The sequence below is a fragment of the Electrophorus electricus genome, chromosome 4, assembly GCF_041902795.1.
Source record: "Electrophorus electricus isolate QZ-2024a chromosome 4, ASM4190279v1, whole genome shotgun sequence".
NCBI lineage: Eukaryota > Metazoa > Chordata > Actinopteri > Gymnotiformes > Gymnotidae > Electrophorus > Electrophorus electricus.
The window spans coordinates 13,291,366-13,308,834 of NC_137500.1; the positions used below are offsets into that span (position 1 = coordinate 13,291,366).

A 17,469-nucleotide genomic window follows, 5' to 3' on the forward strand; every position below is an offset into this window, starting at 1 on the left:
TCCCCTGTCCACACTCCTTACATGTTTTACCAGGATTACCAAGTGATTCTTCACTCTCATTTTGCCTTTGTGCTGTTACTGCTAAGAAGCTTAAGTAATACTGATAAAGCATGTCATGAGTGTGGAGAGGGGCATCTGTTATACAGTTCCCCAAAAAAGGAAGAAATCCAGCTTGTCACGGGGGGCACATGTAGCGCGAGCCCCAGAGGTTTCCGGAAGCCGGTCTGGTGGGTGCTTGCTGCACCGCTCTCTCTATGCGCTCTGATGAATGTTGTGTTTGCAGTCAGGTGAGGCCTGAGCAGAGGGGGTCACACATAAACGCTCTTCGTATGTATGCCATCTCCTCCCTGCAGACTAGACCATATGCTTTAAGTACATGAGTGGGAGGATGAGAAGCTTGGGTGGGGAGGGGATTGAGAGACTGCCAACACCTGGTCTTCTTTGGGACTAGATTGTGCATGCTTGATTAGCATTCATGAGATTACCAGGATTTATGAGATCAGAACAGCAACTGTCACTGCAGCCTTACTCAGTCTTTCACTCTGACCGTCATGCACAGCTCACGTGTCATCGTGCGCTTTTGCAAATCCCGTCGCCCAATGGCATGGTGCGTTCATATCAATCATTTTTAAGTATATGTTGAGACATCAAAAAAAAAAACAAAAAAAAACAGCTCAGAATTTATGCACAGTATACCACTTTTAAATATATTAAAGACAATCCGTAATTCACTCACCCAGTTTAGCTTCTGGAGTATAGCTATATTTGAGTGTTTCAGAAAAAAATAATATCAGTTTCATTGTTCTTTGGTGAAGCTAAAACTGGACTGGTATTATTTGCATACACAGCATATACAGAGACTAGGACGGCAGCTGTGCAGTTGTTCATTTATCATGCACCCATAGAGCCAACTCTGCTATACTGGCCTGGGTCTGTCAGCTTAGTTTTCCCCTTGTGATGAATCTGCCCCACTGGTGTCAGAGTAAAATATAGAAACTCCCTCAGCACACTCATGGCATATGTCACGGACATTACTCGTCTCAGCTGCGAAGGTGCAGAAATAAATTGAGAGTGAGAATTTACAAGATTTTCACTAATAGTTAAAAAAAACAACAACAATAAGCTAGATTTGAAACTAGTCAGAGAGGTAGTGATGAAATGGAGTTATGCAATAATTGAAGGTCCTGCCTGAAACTCTGCCCTTTTGACTAATTTCCTGTATATATGGTGATAACATTTCTTCGCCCTGTGTGCTTTTTTGCCTCCTACACGTATCAGTCGGCCCTGTAAGGAGGTTAAAGCAGAAGCCACCTAGAACTCCAGGTCAGTTGCTCGTGTGTTTATTCTTTCCACTCCCATAGTGCCACATCCACCCCTTGTCGCCTCGCAAGCATAAGGTGTGGTCTTCAGTGCTGAACATCTTATTTTCTTTTGAAGGTTGTTGTTACCTTGCATGTTTCGTTCTGTCAGGCAATATCGGTGAATATACAGTATGTGAGGTTTATAAGCTCGGACATTGTGTATATGGCATGCTGCCATGTGGTTGGTGAGCAAGGGCAGTGGAGAGAAGGTTAATTCTAAGGTTTTGAAAATTGTAATTAGGTTAAGAAACATTTACAAAAAAAAAAAAATAGATCTTTTATCTCCCATTTGAAGTCCTGGGACTATAATAACAGCTCTCTGGAATTTTGTTCCATGCTGAGATCGTATCTGGTGAGTTATCAGTTCATACACCAAAAGACAGTTGTTGTCCTCGGAGTATTTAGTAGAGCAACCTCATGTGTGCCATGGCATACCTATCTTAAATTTAATGACCTGGAAACCATAGCAACCCCTGCCCCATTCCATTGCAATCTCCGGTATCTTCTCAACATCTATGTCATGTCTGTGTATTTGAAATTTTTTTTGCATTGTTTTGTACATTCTTCAGAAGTTATTGTAATCAAGAACTTACCATAATATCTGTTGTTCTTAAAAACATTACAGTAAAAGATGGGATGCATAAACAGTAATCTGTGCTGGCATGCAGTATCCTGTTTTCAGAATACATCAACCCAAGAGTTGCTGTTTATCAACCACCATGATTATGGTGACGATAAAGGCTAGATTAAATGGGATTTATAATCACTTATAATATTAGTCTTTTAAGAATCTGCATGAAGACTATTTGGACAATCTCTAACCTAACAGTTTCAGCTACAATTTACCCTGTACCAGATACCATTTAAATGAGACGATTTTTTTAAAGAATGTTTTTCTGTGAAGCGTCAGCTGTTTAGTCCATCAACAAACAAATTAAACTATGGCATTAAGCAAAATTTCTAAGTGCTGAATGAGTAGTTGTATACCCAACAAAATAGGCATCAGAGCATAACTGACATCCAGATAATTCTTAATAATACAGGAGAAGTGAACCCTTCTATCTTAGTTGAGCTCTCGGCCCTCTAATCCCACTGACAGGTTAAGAGCAAACCTGGAGATCTGTATGCAGTCATGGGAAACCTTTAGTTAAAGGCACAAACACAATACGAATACATTGTAATTTACAGATTGTGGGAAAGTCTGACAAAACAAGAGATAGAAGTATAGTGTACATCAGAGCCATGCTCACCAAGAATATTTACAAGAACTGTCTGATTCTTTCATCATTCTTTCAGTCCCCTGGGAGCCTTCAAATCCAAATAAATAAAGAATTTATTTTTATTTTATGGAATGTAATTACACTTTTTTGGGGTTATTTTGTATGTCTGGTCTTAGAATATAATATATATTCTGTTACAAATGAAGTTAGCTGAACTGTGTTAGGGGCTGTCAGAGCTATTTTATTATACATGTCTTCATAGATATATTTATAACTACTGTTTCCCTTCTAATCAGATTACTTTATGTAAGATTTAAACAAAGCTGTTTCCTGGCAACACCCAGTCCAGATTTTGGTAGACCTGGGTGCCATAACAACTGCTCATACCTGAGACAGAGCCTGAGGACCTTTAGATCACAGAGGTACTGCTATTGTATTAAACACTGGCTTACGCCATCATTCACTCATAAAACAGGATGAGCAGAGACAAGGGCGACTCCAGAGAAGGCAGGCTGAAGAGAGGTGTGTTTCTATCCTCAGAGAACATGGCAGCAGTCAGCCCTCCAAGATTTACTCCCAGCTTTACAACATCAAGGATCTGCTCTCTAAACCCACTGGGTGGTCTGATTACGCACCAGTATTACTTCAGCTCATGTTAGCTGCTCTGCTCTAAATGTTTAATACAGGAGGGCCTGTTTTGAAGGCGAGTCACAGAGCTGGCTAAGAGGTTTTCACAGAAAGTTAAAAAAAATTGATTAAATACTACAGCATGATAGTATGTACCGGCTAAAAGCTTTGAGCATATATGAACAAACATACACACAGAGTACCAGTCAAAGGTTTTGGACACACCTACTATTATTTGTATTATTATTTTGAAGGTATCAAAATAATGAAATAATTTGATTATGCTGTGTTAAACAAACATTGACCATCTTAGATTTTAGGTTCTGCAAAGCCACCGAATAAGTATGCTTTGGATGACGGCTTTACTCTTGGTGTTCTCAGAAGCGGCTTCATGAGGCAGCCACCTGTGATGTCTTGAAGACATTCTCATGTATGCTGAGCACTTGTACGGTGAGGGACTAAATTTCAAAATTTACTGAGGGGCAATTAAAATTTATTTAAAATTTTATTATTATTATTATTATTATTATTAGTTTTAGGAACAAATCTAAGCATAAACCATTATATTAAAATGTATTAAAGATAAGTTGTCTCTGGCTTATAGAGAGGCAATGTCCTTTCTGAATATTTCATCCTTTAAGGATTTAAGCACTAAGAACAGACTGTTCTGGGCTCTTGCCCTCAGATCTCAGTATTTCAACAGACAAACTGACAGGCCCGAGGGCAGAGAGTCTGCTAACCCTGTGCTCTGTTAAACTACATGTTCAAGTCATTATACTCCTTACACCATGTCTGGTGTCATCATAAGAAGTTATCTGGTACTCAGAAAAAATGTATATATGAGAAATGAGAAAAATGCACCGGAAGGAATATGAGAAGTTGGAAAAATAACAGGGAGTGAAAGAAGAAGTATGATTAGCACCAAGGTTTTCCCAGTGGTGATAGGGGCACTTGGGTCTGTTACCCCCAAGTTGGAAGAGTGGCTCCAACAAAACCTATGAATGACATCAATCTCAGTTCAGAAAAGTGCAACCCTAGAAACTGAAAATACTGCACTGCCTTAGGTAGTAGGCATCTGGTAGAAGGCCAGAGTGTGAGGAAAAAGATATGACCACCCACTGGAAGGGTTATATATATATACACACACACACACACACACACACACACACACACACACACACAGCAATCAACCATAACATCGATTATCTTGTTACAGTGGCACCTGTTCAAGAACAGACAGTTCTTGAAGTTGATGTGTTGGAAGCAGGAAAACTGGGTAACTAAGTGTCTGAGTGACTTTGAGGGGGGCTAAAATGTGATGGCTAGATTGTGTCAGAACATTTCTAAAATTCTATGTTTTGAGGAAGCTCCCAGTATTCAGCAGTGGAAGGCGGCCCGTTTGATATTTTGTTTACATCATGAGGATAGTCCACTGTGCGTGTCACATACCTGGAGAAGACATGGCACCAGGTTGCCAGCCAACAGTGTGACGTACTGGGCAATGTTCTCCCAGGAAACCTTAGGTCCTGGCATTCTTGTGGATATCACTGACACGCACCACTTACCTAAACATTTTTTAGCAATTGAGGAACATGACAGAGTTCTACATTTTCCTCCGGATTTCCCAGATCTCAATCCAATCAAGTATCTATAGGATGTGCTAGAAAAGTCTGATCCATGAAGGCCCCACCTTGCAACTTATGGGATCTCTATACGTTTTGGTGCAAGATATTACAGGACATGTCCAGAGGTCTGTGGTGGACATCTGTGTACACACACACACACCTTCCACAAACTGCTACATTAGCTTAATGCACAGGAAAACACAAAATGGAACAGGAGAAAAACTGTTGCCACAAAGGGGGAAGCATATGACTGTCTAAAATGTCTTTGTTTGCTGTAGCGTTAACATTACCTTCACTGGAACAAAGGGGCCTAGTGCGAACACAGATCACTCGAGCTTGGCTTTGTGCATCATGATCTCAAGCTTGTGTGCGGCCACCCACCCGTGCCAACCGAGTTCATGAAGCTCTTGGCGCACAGTTCTTGTGCTGGTGTTTGTTCAAGAGGCAGTTAGGAACCCCGTAGTGAGCGGTGGCAGTGCAACAGAGGAGCGGTGACCTTCACACCACGCATACTTTGGAGTTCGTGATGTTTCGTTTTGTAGCTGAGGTGGTGCTGCTTCTAGGCGCTTCACAATAACAGCACTTACAATTGACTGGGGTAGATGCAGCAGGGCAGAAATGTCACAAACCGACATGTGGCAAAACTGGCATCCCATGACAGTGTCATGATAAAAGTCATTATACTGCCAGTGTTTATCTATAAAGGCTGCAAGGCAATGTGCATGACAGGTAGACACCTGTTAGCAACAGGTGTGACAAACAGCTAGACTAAATTATAAGGAAGGGTGTCCCCATACTTTTGCCCATAAAGTGTACATAAAACTCATCACAACTATATTGACGTCATTAATAATAATCTCCCAAAGGAAAAGAAGTTCACTAGTGCAGATGACGCCTTCAGCACAGATAGAGGAAAGAGGAATTTTAGGTGTGGTCTAAAACTTCAAGTATTGCACAACTTTGTTTTGGGACTCTTACATCTTCCTGTAGGGGGCTTTACACAGGCACTTTTCAATGGGCAGTTGAACATGGTGCAACGTGACCTTGCAACTGAAAACTCGGTGAATAAAGAACGATGATGTACTTAAAAAAACCTGTAGGAGCTGGATTTGTGAAATGTTCATGTGTTTTAATAACAGGTTGAATGACCACATCTATTTGCTATGTTTTTTGTTCCTGTACATTACTACAGAAGACTGAAAACTGAGAATTATTACACACAGGACATTACAACTGTAAATTATTAAAAACAAACTGCATTTATACAGACACAAACACATTCACAGACGTAAGCCACTTTCAGAGGGTGTTTTCCTCTTAGAATCCCTTCAGTGAATTTGTTAGCAGTCTTTTCTTTGGAGTCCTGCTATTCTCCACCAGGGGTCAGTCACGAGTTGAACTCACTGCCTTCATGGTCCTGGTGTTTATGAAGTCTGTCTTCCTATACCCAGCCTGCAAAAAACACATGCGACTGTAACAGTATCTATATAAACCTGAAGACTAGTAGTCTGTTTATACCCTTAACCTTCAATGAGAAAATCAGTCACTTAGTAAATGCATGCTGACCTTCCTGTAGCTACTATGGAGCTCGGAGTGCCTCCATAGTGTGTGCAGGAGAACACTTGCTGCCTGGCAACAGCTGGTGGGTCCATACCTACACCACATCAAAGAAATGAAATATGATCCACGAGCTTTCAGTGTGGTTAGATTAAAACTGATGAATTTAAAAAAACAAAAAAAAACAGCAAAAGTAAAACTGAAATATTGCGCAAGTCAGTAAGAAAAATCACACCTGTGGCAAAGTAGGTCATGATTTTAGGGTGTTTTTAAATGCCAGGCCTAAAGGGAGCTGCCAATTCTATGCATCAGTTCTGCCCAGTATCAAAGAATCTCAGAGGAAATCATTAACTGGTTTAACTGTTAAAATTATTTTTAAACAAGCCCCTCACTGAGGTGTCATTTTAAATCCAGAACATAAAACACAAATCTTTACACGTTGTATGTGTATCCTCAGCTTCCTAATAACACTGCAGAAGTGCAGATTATCAAACTGCAGAGTATCAAACAATTTGTATTAGTGAAACATTCTGTAATAATTGTTACACCTCTAAATGTACCACAGCTCATTGTGGATGGTGTCAGTGTGCTGGGCTACCTGTGGTGTCCGGCGCTTAGACCGATGACCCTGGGCAGCACACCGTGGTTGAGAATGGCACGCGCGCTCTGCACGGATGCCTGGCTCAGGTTGTTGAGAATGTGACAGACGGACGTGACCTCCGCGGCTGGCTCTGACTTCAAGTCCGAGGCAGGAAGTATGGGAACGAGCTCTGGCAACACCTGTTTAACTAGGCCGGATAGGAGAAACGGCGTTACAACCGCCATCCCTGCAAGATATCTTTATTTTCCCCCTTTTCTCTCCATTTTTGTCATTGGAAAGCGACCTCGAGTCTGTGAAAGGCGCCAATATAAATGAATGAATGAAAAATTATTACATTTGTATTATTTTATTATTTGCAACGTGGTGGGCGAGCGATGCTGCTTGAGAAACGCTTTCCTGGCCCCAAAGGAAGCGCCAGAATACCTCGGACCCCGTGGTTGTCCAAACGTGGACCAAAAGCAAACGAGACCAAAAAAAGAGGTTGCTGAACCGTTACCATTAACCACCGAGCGCACTCGTCAACATTCACAGCTCACGTTCACACAGAGCGGCTGGACGAAAGTGGTGCCGGGCTGCTCACTGATGTCTGGGTGGAGGTCTTTGTTGCGAGACAGGTTTTTGACCAGATACACAGAAGCCCTCCTCACTCCCTCCTCGCCCTCATGGAGCACCTTCTTCACCTGCTGCAAGCCTCCCTCCCTGGTCACGATGATGTGGGCCATAGCCTGGGATACCTGAGGGCCAAGTTAGAAATGTGTGGAGCAGAACAAGGGACGCTGATTCAACCCTTTACATTTCTCACTTTTATGCTAGATCCTTTATGTTGATCAATTTGATGTGCGACTTATACATACACGATGTAAAATACGTAACCGGGCATGAGAAAAGCACCAATATAAAATTGAATTACTCTGGCATGTAACATTCAGCAAACTGACAAATACGCATTCGGCCTGAGTAAATTAATGTGAAGGACTCTGGAATCCTGTACGAGATGCAGTGTCTGCAGGTATTAACTGATATACATTTTCTTCTCCTTAATCAAGTGGAACTAAGTGTAGATGGTCGAGCAGCCAGCTGGAGACACCGCAGTTGCTGATGCAGTCACCTGAGAATGTACACATTACCCCTTTGTTGCCTGCAGTCAGGTTCTGCATGGCGCCAATGGCTGCCTCCTGCGTGAGCCGGCGGTTGCTAACAGCAACCAGAGACAGGTACATGCGAATGGTGATGGCGCTCCACAGCCATTCCACGCCACGAGGATTACCGTTGTTCTCCAGCAGAGGGCAGTCTGACTCGGAGTGCTGAAACATCACCAGTTAAGGGGAGAACGTTGGGGCTCCAGTGGTTTTTTTTTTTGGTTTTTTTTTAAGGAAATTTTGTTCAGGTCCGCTGTCCCACATTAACCAAAGCAGCTAGGAAATGTCATAAAACATTATATGCTTTGGGGCTACAATAACGACCTCATGCAATAAATGAATATTTTAGATTTTGGCTTATGTCGAAGCAGTTAAGACACATTTGAAAAACAGATCACTGACGCTTTGGGCCTCTGTGATTTTGGGGCTCTTGACGCTGAAACAACCGTGTGTCTGGGGCTCGATGGCGAGGCTCTGTCTGGGCTCGCGCAGGGCAGGCATCAGCATCTCTGGGATCTCTGACTCATACTGATACGTGAGGTTATGCAGGATGCACACGCAGTTTTCTAAGGCCTGCGGAGGACAAAACACAGCATTGTTTACTTAGCTACTGAGATGGAAAATAATGTTGCTGAGTCAAACTAGACAACTTGCTCACGAAAGCCTGCAATGTTATTAGAAAACATGCAAAACAAGTTTAAAGGAAACAGGAATAAACAGGCAAAAGTTGTCAGGGTAAACATTTGTATGAGAATTGGTCATGAATTAGGACACCTTGTCGTCGGGCTTATAATCTGCGATGGTCCCACGGATGTAATAAACAAGGGAGTCGATGAGGTGGTCACAGTCCCTCAAAGCTTTACGACCATTCGGCCCAGCCGAGCTCACGTTTCTACAAGCCCAACACACCCGAGATCAGACGCATGCCAGAGAACTAGAATGCATAAGATGTATGTATAAGAACGTCCATCTTCTGCACGTAGAACTGTAGAACTTTTTTTTTTGTTTTTTTTTGACCACCTATGGCCAGTCGTGTGCCCGTTCTCTCTCCACCGCATACCTCAGGCAGCCCGTGGCATTGAGGAAGACGTCTGGGTCAGCTAGCATCTCCAGTTTTGGGTCCTCCCCTTCACAGACGCCGGAGCAGGGCACGAGCACTGTGTCAGTGAGGGGCTTCACCACCTCCGTGCACAGCTGCTCCTTCAGCATGTCGTGGGAGGACAGGTTCCACAGCAGCCCTGAGGAGGGAACCCACGTCCGGAGGCTTAAGGAGACATCAGCCTTCATTTCCAGGAGGTCCTGCTAACACCAGGACTGACAGGACTTCAAAGCCCCCTTCTTGTCAGATCTTTTTAAAATAGACTTTTATTGGTTTAAAACATGAATAGACACGTGACAGAGCTTTTGCAAAACAATGAGTACATACGCTATTTGAAGGTGCCACTCTGATACAAATAAGAAAAAGCAGGTTAAAAAAAACAAACAAAAACATGGGCCACAACCAGAGCCCATTTGTGAAGCTTTCAGGTTCTGTTCTGCATAACGGCCAACTGCTAACAGCAGAGCTATAAAAGACAATATAAAGGATGAACAGATATACTGCTATAGCACCCTATGCTTTGTATAATTCCCAACCATGGTTGAAACACTGCCTAAAGCACTTTTGAAGTCTTTGAAGTTTGGATTGCAAGGATCAGAAGTCTGTATATGGTTCTTGCTGTGACTGGAAACTGTTCGAGTGATTTTTAATATAGGGGTAACATGAGAGCAGGGTCATGGTTCATCAAAGCAACAGGAGTCTGCATAACTTAGGAGCTACTTTAGGAGCATATAAAGGATAGCCAATGGGAAGGAAGGGGGCAGAGCCTTCTGCACTTAGATGTAGAGGTGGTCAGGAATGGGTGTACTTATTCTACAGAAGGTTTAAATGTATGATCTGATAAGTGTCGCTTACTTAGGGATTTAGCAAGACAATGGGCAAAACTCCATAAAACACTGGAGGCTTTAAAACATTTGACTGATCTCAGCTAAGAATAGCTTCATTTCCAACTGACTGGTCTTAGTGCCTCACAAGCCTCACTTTCAGCTATCTCCCGACTGCGATATCTTTACAGCTCCAAAGAGCAACATCTCTTATACTTTATTATCATGAAACAAACATATTTTGTGAAGTGCAGTTGGGACTCTATTAGGTACCACAAAAGGCTTTCATATGTGAAGCCGACATTTCACTCCAAGGGCAGATATTACATGTGACTGGACTTAATCTGATACTGTACATACAAATATATTCAGAGCACTGACCGGTGAGCTGTCGGCGGGTCTCCGTGTCCTGGTTCTTCTGGAGCAGCCGTAGGATCACGCCGAAACCCTGGCAGTCCTTCACCTCCATCTTGTTCTCGCTGCTCTCAAAGACGGCGTTCCGGAGAGCACCCGCCGTGGCCTGCTGCAGCTCATCGCTGTCCGATCCCAGGAGCCGCAGCAGGTTGGGGATGCCGCGCAGGCGGAACAACTGAAGGGAGAAGAAAGTGGGGCGTGAGACATCCGAAAGCCCCCTGCCACTCTTACAGCAGCAACAGCTGTTTAAAAGGAAAACTTTCAGACTTCACCCACATTTGGAAAATGGCTGCAAAGATTTATTTGGAGATGCAGAATTCGAAAACCTAAAAATTTAATTGTGTTGAAACCATTTTATATTTTGTGATTAGAACGGTCTTGGTTAAGAACTTATGGTCGTAAATGGTCATACTGCAGGTTGGGGGATTCTTAGCTTGCCTCTTGCCTTTTCTTTTGAATGAGAACCCTTATAGTTCCAAAGGTCTCTAGAACACACAGAAGCCCTTTCTCTTCCAGATCCTCGACCGCATAATACAACTCTATAAGGCATTCATTATCAATGCTAAAATGAGGATATGTTTTAGATTGTAACAGTGGTGTAATAGTGTACAGATCGGTGAGTTTGATGTCATACCATTTTCTTAGCCTCTGCACTGCTGAAGCATTGTGTTTGGATGTAGTCAACAGCAGTGATTTGCATTTCTGTGTTCTCATGAGAAAGGAGATTTACAGCCTTCTTCAGAGTCATCTCTGTACCCCGATTTCTGCTTCTGACACACACACACACACACACACACCCTTTTTCATTTTTTAAACAATTTCTCTTTGATATAGGTACACAAATCAAAGAATGTTGCCTGTACACTACCAAAAATGATCAGGAAAGTCCAACAAAGGTTTTTAAGCAATAATTGTTTTTAGCCTATAAAAAGATGATCAGAGTGCAAGATGGTTTCCCATGAGCACTGATGATGGCACAACAGCTGAAACCTTTACTCTTGCTTCACCGGTTGGATTCAGATCACACTAATAGAAAAAAAATTGATCAAAACTTCGGTTAGATTTTCTTGATATTTTTGGTAGTTTGCAGGCAATAATCGTTATATTTTCAGACACTCTAGTATTCGCTTCACACATCTAAAACAAACGTGTCCATTTTCTTGGATTGAGCGCTATTACACACTTTTTGTTTGTCTTTGATATAGGCACATAAATTACTTCCTGACAAGCATTAAAGTGACGTGTGTAAAGTTTTGTGAAATTTTAGTTGGTCACAATGGTCAAACACAAAACACATGCAAATGAAAAACAAATGAGAAGACAGACAGAAGATACTGGTAGCTGAAAAGATTAAAAAACAAAACAAAACACACAACAAAAAAACAACAAACCAACAAAACAGCATTTATGATATGAGTTTGAAAGATGGGATATCAGAGACTGTCTGACTGTTGGAGGGGAATGGAATTCCACACCGAACTGGGGCTACTGAAGAAAAGGAAATCACAATGACAGCAGATGATCTGAAGTGTGAGAGGGAAAAAGGGAAGAGAAGCATGCAGGATGAAGTCTTATAAAGGGCTTTATAAGTGAGAAGCTTCAATCAGAACCAATTAGAATAAATACAATCTTGTCACTTGAGAATATTATGCATCCAACTTGTAATTAACCTGTAAGTAGGCTTTAGTATGGATGACCGATGGATCATGAATGGAATTTGTGCTGAAACTCAAGTTAGTCACGAAGCTGAAAACTGACACTGCATTTAAATAATCCAAATATCTTAAATAGTCAAGCATTGCTTGAGATCACCCACCCAAGTCAATCAAACTAAAAATGTAAATCATTGAGTGAAGGCCCACACTCTGAAGGCTTACTGTAGGAAGTGAACCATGGATCCCTGCGTGACGTCATGTTCTCTGGCCGCTGCTGCTGTGTTTACGCTCCCATCCGCGCTGCCCAGCGAGGCTGGCTGGGAAGGCTGTCTGCTTGCCATTCCCTGCTTCTCTGTCCTGTTAAGAACCAGCCAGGACAAGTTCAGTGAATCGAGCACCTCCTCTGGTGGGTGACTGAGGGATCTCAGCAACTTCTGTTTTTCCAAAACCAGCTTTTGATGTCCTGCTCCGAGAGGGGGAGCGTACGAGTTGTCAGGTAGGAAGACGTCGTCTAAAGAGTCTTCCCTGTAAATGGTCCTGCCGGGAAGCTGGAGCGTTGTGCATCGGTCTGACGCGGACGGCTTTGTGAACGACTCCGTGTAAGCAGAGTGCAGATGTGGCAAGGCCATGTTGAGCCGGTTGGTTGAAGACACGGACCGCATCATGGGAAGAGTTCGGGCTGTGGGGCCCCAGCAAAGGCCCTTTCTGTGTAATCCATAGCTGAATGTCCCATAGCCCCCATTCGCCTGAGGGAACTCCAGCCTATGAGAGACATCCACCCTCTCCACTGGTCTACTGGGTACTGATGAGACATAGTAGTCATACGTTGAGAAGGGCTGTAACAAAAACATTGCTTGTTAAATCAGTTTCAGTAAAAAAAAAAGAAAAAAAAGACAAAATAAAGTTTACATATTCCAAATGAAAAAGTTTGTACCTTTGTAGAAGCATATCTTACAGGTGTGGTGGTTGGTAGTTGGCTGCTAGACAGACTACCTGAGAGACACAGAATTCATTGAGCCCCAAAATAACTTGCTAAACCGCAGACTCCTTTTTGAGTCATACAAATTCATCTGTTACTTTGTCCCACACTTCAATATGAACAGGTAGCCACCATTCTCTAACAAAGCAAGAGAATACAATATCCTCATATAAATGTCTTTATTAATGAATGATGAAATACAAATTAATGAATAACTTACACTTGCTGACAAGTTTCAAATGTAGCCTAAAACTAAGCAGATCTAATAGGCGATAATCATTTAATTTGTTATCAGGGCATAAATCCATAGAAATTGTTTCTATTGTGCTTTTGATTGACGTATTTAGGTTGCGGACATTATAGAAAGCGAACAAAATGTTTGAGGTAAGACTCCGCAAAACTTTTTGGCTTTTGTATTTTTCGGTTTTCCCCAAGGCATTTCAAGTCGAAACGGAAATTAGCAAAAAACTCATTCTGAACAAGACATAAAACAGCCTACCTCTCAGCGTTGAACGCTTTCCTTTCCGGGACAGGGTGAGCTGCACTTGCTCTTCGACTCGGTTGCGCCGATGTTTCACTTGGAATTCTGACTGAGTTAATTTATCCTCGGATGGCAAAGCTAAACTAGAATCGTGGGATTTAAGCAAGGTATTAAGCGGCAACACTGTTCTCATGAACAGGGACTCGTCAGCTGCCATACTGTCGACGTTTCTATGTATTAACACAGCAACAAATCCAAGTTCTTTGTACGTCAGGTGTTTCTTTTTTTGTTAGGGCGTGTACGGTGGTTAACAGAGGGCGTGGTTTCCGTAGCGTCACCGCAAATGTACCATTACTCCATGGAAATCGAAAATTTGGCAAATAATCAAAATCCGAGTTCGAATACATGACCTACATATACCAGTGATGCCGTAATGTGTGCATATATTCTTGTAATGTTATTTGCTTGTTTATCTATGATGTAGGCCTATCGGTAATCTGTTTACATGTCTGGAATCCAATGCATATGATAATGCATATGATATAGCTATAGTCTACATTTATAGCCTACATTCCATCTGATCAATTATCAATACTTTTTTTTTTCAGGTAAATGCAACACTTTTACGTTTTATTATACGTTGCGTTTTATTATACGTTGGCTCGAAACCATACTTGTTGTTAGCATTTTTGCCAGTAGAGGGAAACTCTGTAGTGTGGAGCCAGAGAACAACAAAAAGAGCTTTTGATTTTTAACACTTAAGTGTGTTTTGTTCAGTTACCACATTATTTCCAGTAGCCGTAAAGTTCTACCGACTAAACAAAAAAAGCCACGAGCTGATGCAACCTACTCAAGCAGTGTGCGGTTGACGTTTGAGGTTAAAATAGATTAAATCAGAACTAATAATGCAAAGTAAAATTAAGTACAAAAATTAATACAAAAATTACTTTCAACAAAAAATAATAAATGAAAGAGAAGTTAATACGCCTGTTCAGTACGCCGACTGCTCTGGTACATGAACTTTCAACACAGTCTCCTCATTACAGCGTCAGGGTCCTACGCGTTTAACTTTTCACGAGGCAAAAATAAGCCAACTGATCATTAAATACAGCTACGTTCAAATTTGAAATTAAGATAAAGTCGAGGTTGAAGTCACACAATAGCCATCATTATCCATGCTGGAGATATAACCGGTGCATTGACTCATTACATCATGACCGGGATGATGGATATGTGGTCCCCGATTTTTGTGAATTACTGAGAAATGGGTTTTGTATGGGTTTTACACTGCCTGGATTCTTCGTGTTTCTGACGTAATGAACTCTTTATTATTAGTCAGTATGGTCAACGGTCCTGTCCAGTGACATGTCTATGTGGCTGAGCGGATGTTATACCCTTTATCCCGGTATTTGTAAGTAAACTGCAAGTCAGAAAGGCTAGACTAGTAACAGTTGACGAGTAAATAAAAGAGCTCTGTTTTCCAGCCTACATTAAGAACATTGAACATTGCGATCGCCAATACGCACAAACTAACTGGTTGAAGACGTTTTTAAAGGTCCCGCGACCTCCAGTCGTCGTTGGCTAACTCGCGCCAGTGCACGCGTCAGTGCACGCGCAAGAGCGTTAAGGCTCGGAGCTGTCAGTACATCGCGAGCTCGTCTCTGAGGTAGACGGTGTCTCGTCCGCTTCGAAGAAATAGCGAGAACAAGGCAGTTTTTTTCCCCCAGACTCTCCGTTTCCAATTCCTATGGCATTATTTCCGTGGCGTCGTGTTCTGAGTAATTCCATTTGACCGCAAACGCTGGGACATGGACCGGCTTTGCTCGTTTTGCTCATAGTAACAGAGGCGGACAAAGCGGATCAGCCCAAGCCGAGATGAGCGCGAATACAGCGGGCTCTGGGTCCGCGTCCTGTCGCTTCGCCCATTACTTCGTGATATGCGGAATAGACAACGAAACTGGCCTGGAACCAGATGCTTTAGCTGGTAAGATTCCGTAATTTTGTGCAGTTATTCAAGGTAAAGCATCCATTACAACGTTTCTGTTACACGAGAGCTAATGTTCCCAAGTTATCCAGCTAGGTTAGCTAGCATAGCTAAGTACAAGAGCTATTGAGTGCCTTTTTATATAAGCTGTTTATTTCTCCAGTAGCTTGTATTGTAGGTAACGGTTTCCCTGGGACTGCCTGATATAACTGGAGGAGTGACGATTAAACCTGTGAAGACAGCGACTTGATCGTATTCGTCCCTGAGAATTCTGCGACAGTGTTTTGTCTCCTGTAGGCTAAATAGTAGGCTTGTGAAAGGTTTTATATTATGATTTATTTATCATTTGACCACGTAATTAACAATTCGAACTATTTTATCTAGTCAAAAATATTCATTTTTTAAGGTATATAGCCTTCTCTTGAGAAACAAAGGACGGTTTCTAAGTTGAGTATGAAATTCCTCGCTGTTGGTGTGCCTCTACATTTTTTTTACAGCCACATGAAAAGTAGCCTATTCGCTTTATTGTTTACTCTAAACCCGTACATGTGAGAGAATGGGTTCCAGCCTTGCTCTCAATCATGAGGTCAGTGCATCATTTTGATTGCTGAGTTTAATATAGATGTAATATTTTGTAACTGATTAGTGCAGATTAGACATTGCTCTCATTCTGTGCAGTTATATTTAGCCTACAAAATGTACAAGATCGGCCCTGATTATTCTTTAATATGATTACTAACCTTAGATTAACACCAGTACTTGGGAATCTGGACCTTTTGAAGATGCAGTTAGGGTGTCATTCTCAGGTGATTTTCCATATCCATACATCTGACTCCAAGGGGCACTGTGAAACTTCATCTTGTTTGTGTGTAATTGTAATTAGGATGGACTGAGACTTTTGTTTGTGTGGAAGTTGGTATTCTTTCATTTTAGGGTGCTGTAGCCTATACAGCTGTGCTGTTTGTCTGTAAGACTCCCTGCCTACCAAGTCTCCTCTGTCCTTGTTTTTTTTAAGATCCACATGCTGTTCCTTCATATAATGTGCCTACTTAGAGTGCCCATGACCGTGGGCAAGACTGGCTTGTGAGACCCTGACGTTTAGGTGATCTTCCAAGGCAAGTGGACTGCTATAGGAGTCTAGATGCATTTTTGTAGTATTTTTGTTCTTGGGTTGGGAACCTTTGTTTTAATGAGGTGATCCAGCAAAATACTGGCATAGCTCTGAGTTTTCTTGTCCTGCACAAGATGCAAATCTAAGTGTACTAGGTGCATTTTTGTGTAGAACAAATGTAAAATATTTTGACATGTCTATAACATTAGAATGATTTTAATACTCAACCTCAGTCTCTTTTTGAGAGATAACTGTTGTTTAAGATATAGGATTGTGCCTATGAAAGATTAGATTTTCTGTCAAAAGCAGAACCTCTTAAGGATTCTAAGCATTCTAGATTATATTACCACTTGTTGAAAAGATCCCTTGCCCGGTAGCTCATCCTCTCGGCTTCTCGAGCTGATGAAGATGAATGACTACCAGACTTTGTTTATTTTTGCTACGACTAAAGCAAAGTCCTCACTTGTGGTTTGTGGTGGTTCATTTGCAATCATTTGCAATTTGAGAGAGAGAGAGAGAGAGAGAGAGAGAGATGCATGAAAGAGTGTACAGGTGAGGAGAGAAAAAAGAAGAGAAAGGGGTGTGTGTGTGTGTGTGTGAGGAAAAAGTGATATGAGACAGTATGAGAGAGAGCGCGAGCTCTTGTGGTATATTTACTATGGTATATTTCTGGCCAAGCAGAGGACTGTTTTCCCACTCTCATTGTTGAGGCCAGAGGCACACATTTCCTGTTGATCACCTCCCTATGTTTCTGCATGACTGAATACATGTCGGTCTAATCCCAGAGGATTT

The 17,469-nt window shown here is 42.0% G+C and overlaps 2 protein-coding genes across 19 annotated transcripts in view; one reads left to right on the forward strand and one right to left on the reverse strand.

Annotated features, from left to right (window-relative positions):
- Positions 1 to 5,941: 5,941 nt before the first annotated feature.
- pkp2 (plakophilin 2) lies at positions 5,942 to 13,865 on the reverse strand. Of its 6 annotated transcripts, none has more exons than XM_081712478.1 (13): positions 13,601 to 13,865; positions 13,057 to 13,115; positions 12,345 to 12,958; positions 11,102 to 11,234; positions 10,435 to 10,642; positions 9,191 to 9,368; positions 8,905 to 9,022; positions 8,533 to 8,703; positions 8,119 to 8,295; positions 7,572 to 7,725; positions 6,989 to 7,178; positions 6,400 to 6,487; positions 5,942 to 6,285 (listed from the first exon to the last, which is right to left on the reverse strand). In XM_081712478.1, the coding sequence occupies exons 1-13, from the start codon at positions 13,797 to 13,799 to the stop codon at positions 6,217 to 6,219; spliced, it is 2,358 nt and encodes a 785-aa protein (XP_081568604.1). In that variant the 5' UTR covers positions 13,800 to 13,865; the 3' UTR covers positions 5,942 to 6,216. The 6 variants fall into 6 exon arrangements, 4 of the variants coding, with proteins under 4 accessions (XP_081568604.1, XP_026866744.2, XP_081568605.1 ...); XM_027010943.3 differs by having other exon boundaries at positions 11,102 to 11,237; positions 13,601 to 13,864; XM_081712479.1 differs by lacking the exons at positions 5,942 to 6,285; positions 6,400 to 6,487 and having other exon boundaries at positions 6,995 to 7,178; positions 7,528 to 7,725; positions 11,102 to 11,237.
- A 1,157-nt stretch (positions 13,866 to 15,022) lies between these two features.
- The window catches only part of dennd5b (DENN/MADD domain containing 5B), a 35,379-nt gene continuing 32,932 nt past the window's right edge, over positions 15,023 to 17,469 (forward strand). For 3 of the 13 annotated variants that reach the window (XM_081712474.1, XM_035522174.2, XM_081712476.1), the window contains exon 1: positions 15,092 to 15,566. In XM_081712474.1, the coding sequence (XP_081568600.1) occupies positions 15,458 to 15,566 (109 nt within the window). In that variant the 5' untranslated portion in view covers positions 15,092 to 15,457. Of the gene's footprint in view, positions 15,567 to 17,469 lie in introns of all 13 variants that reach the window. The other 10 variants (XM_035522198.2, XM_081712473.1, XM_035522187.2 and 7 more) reach the window with 7 other exon arrangements.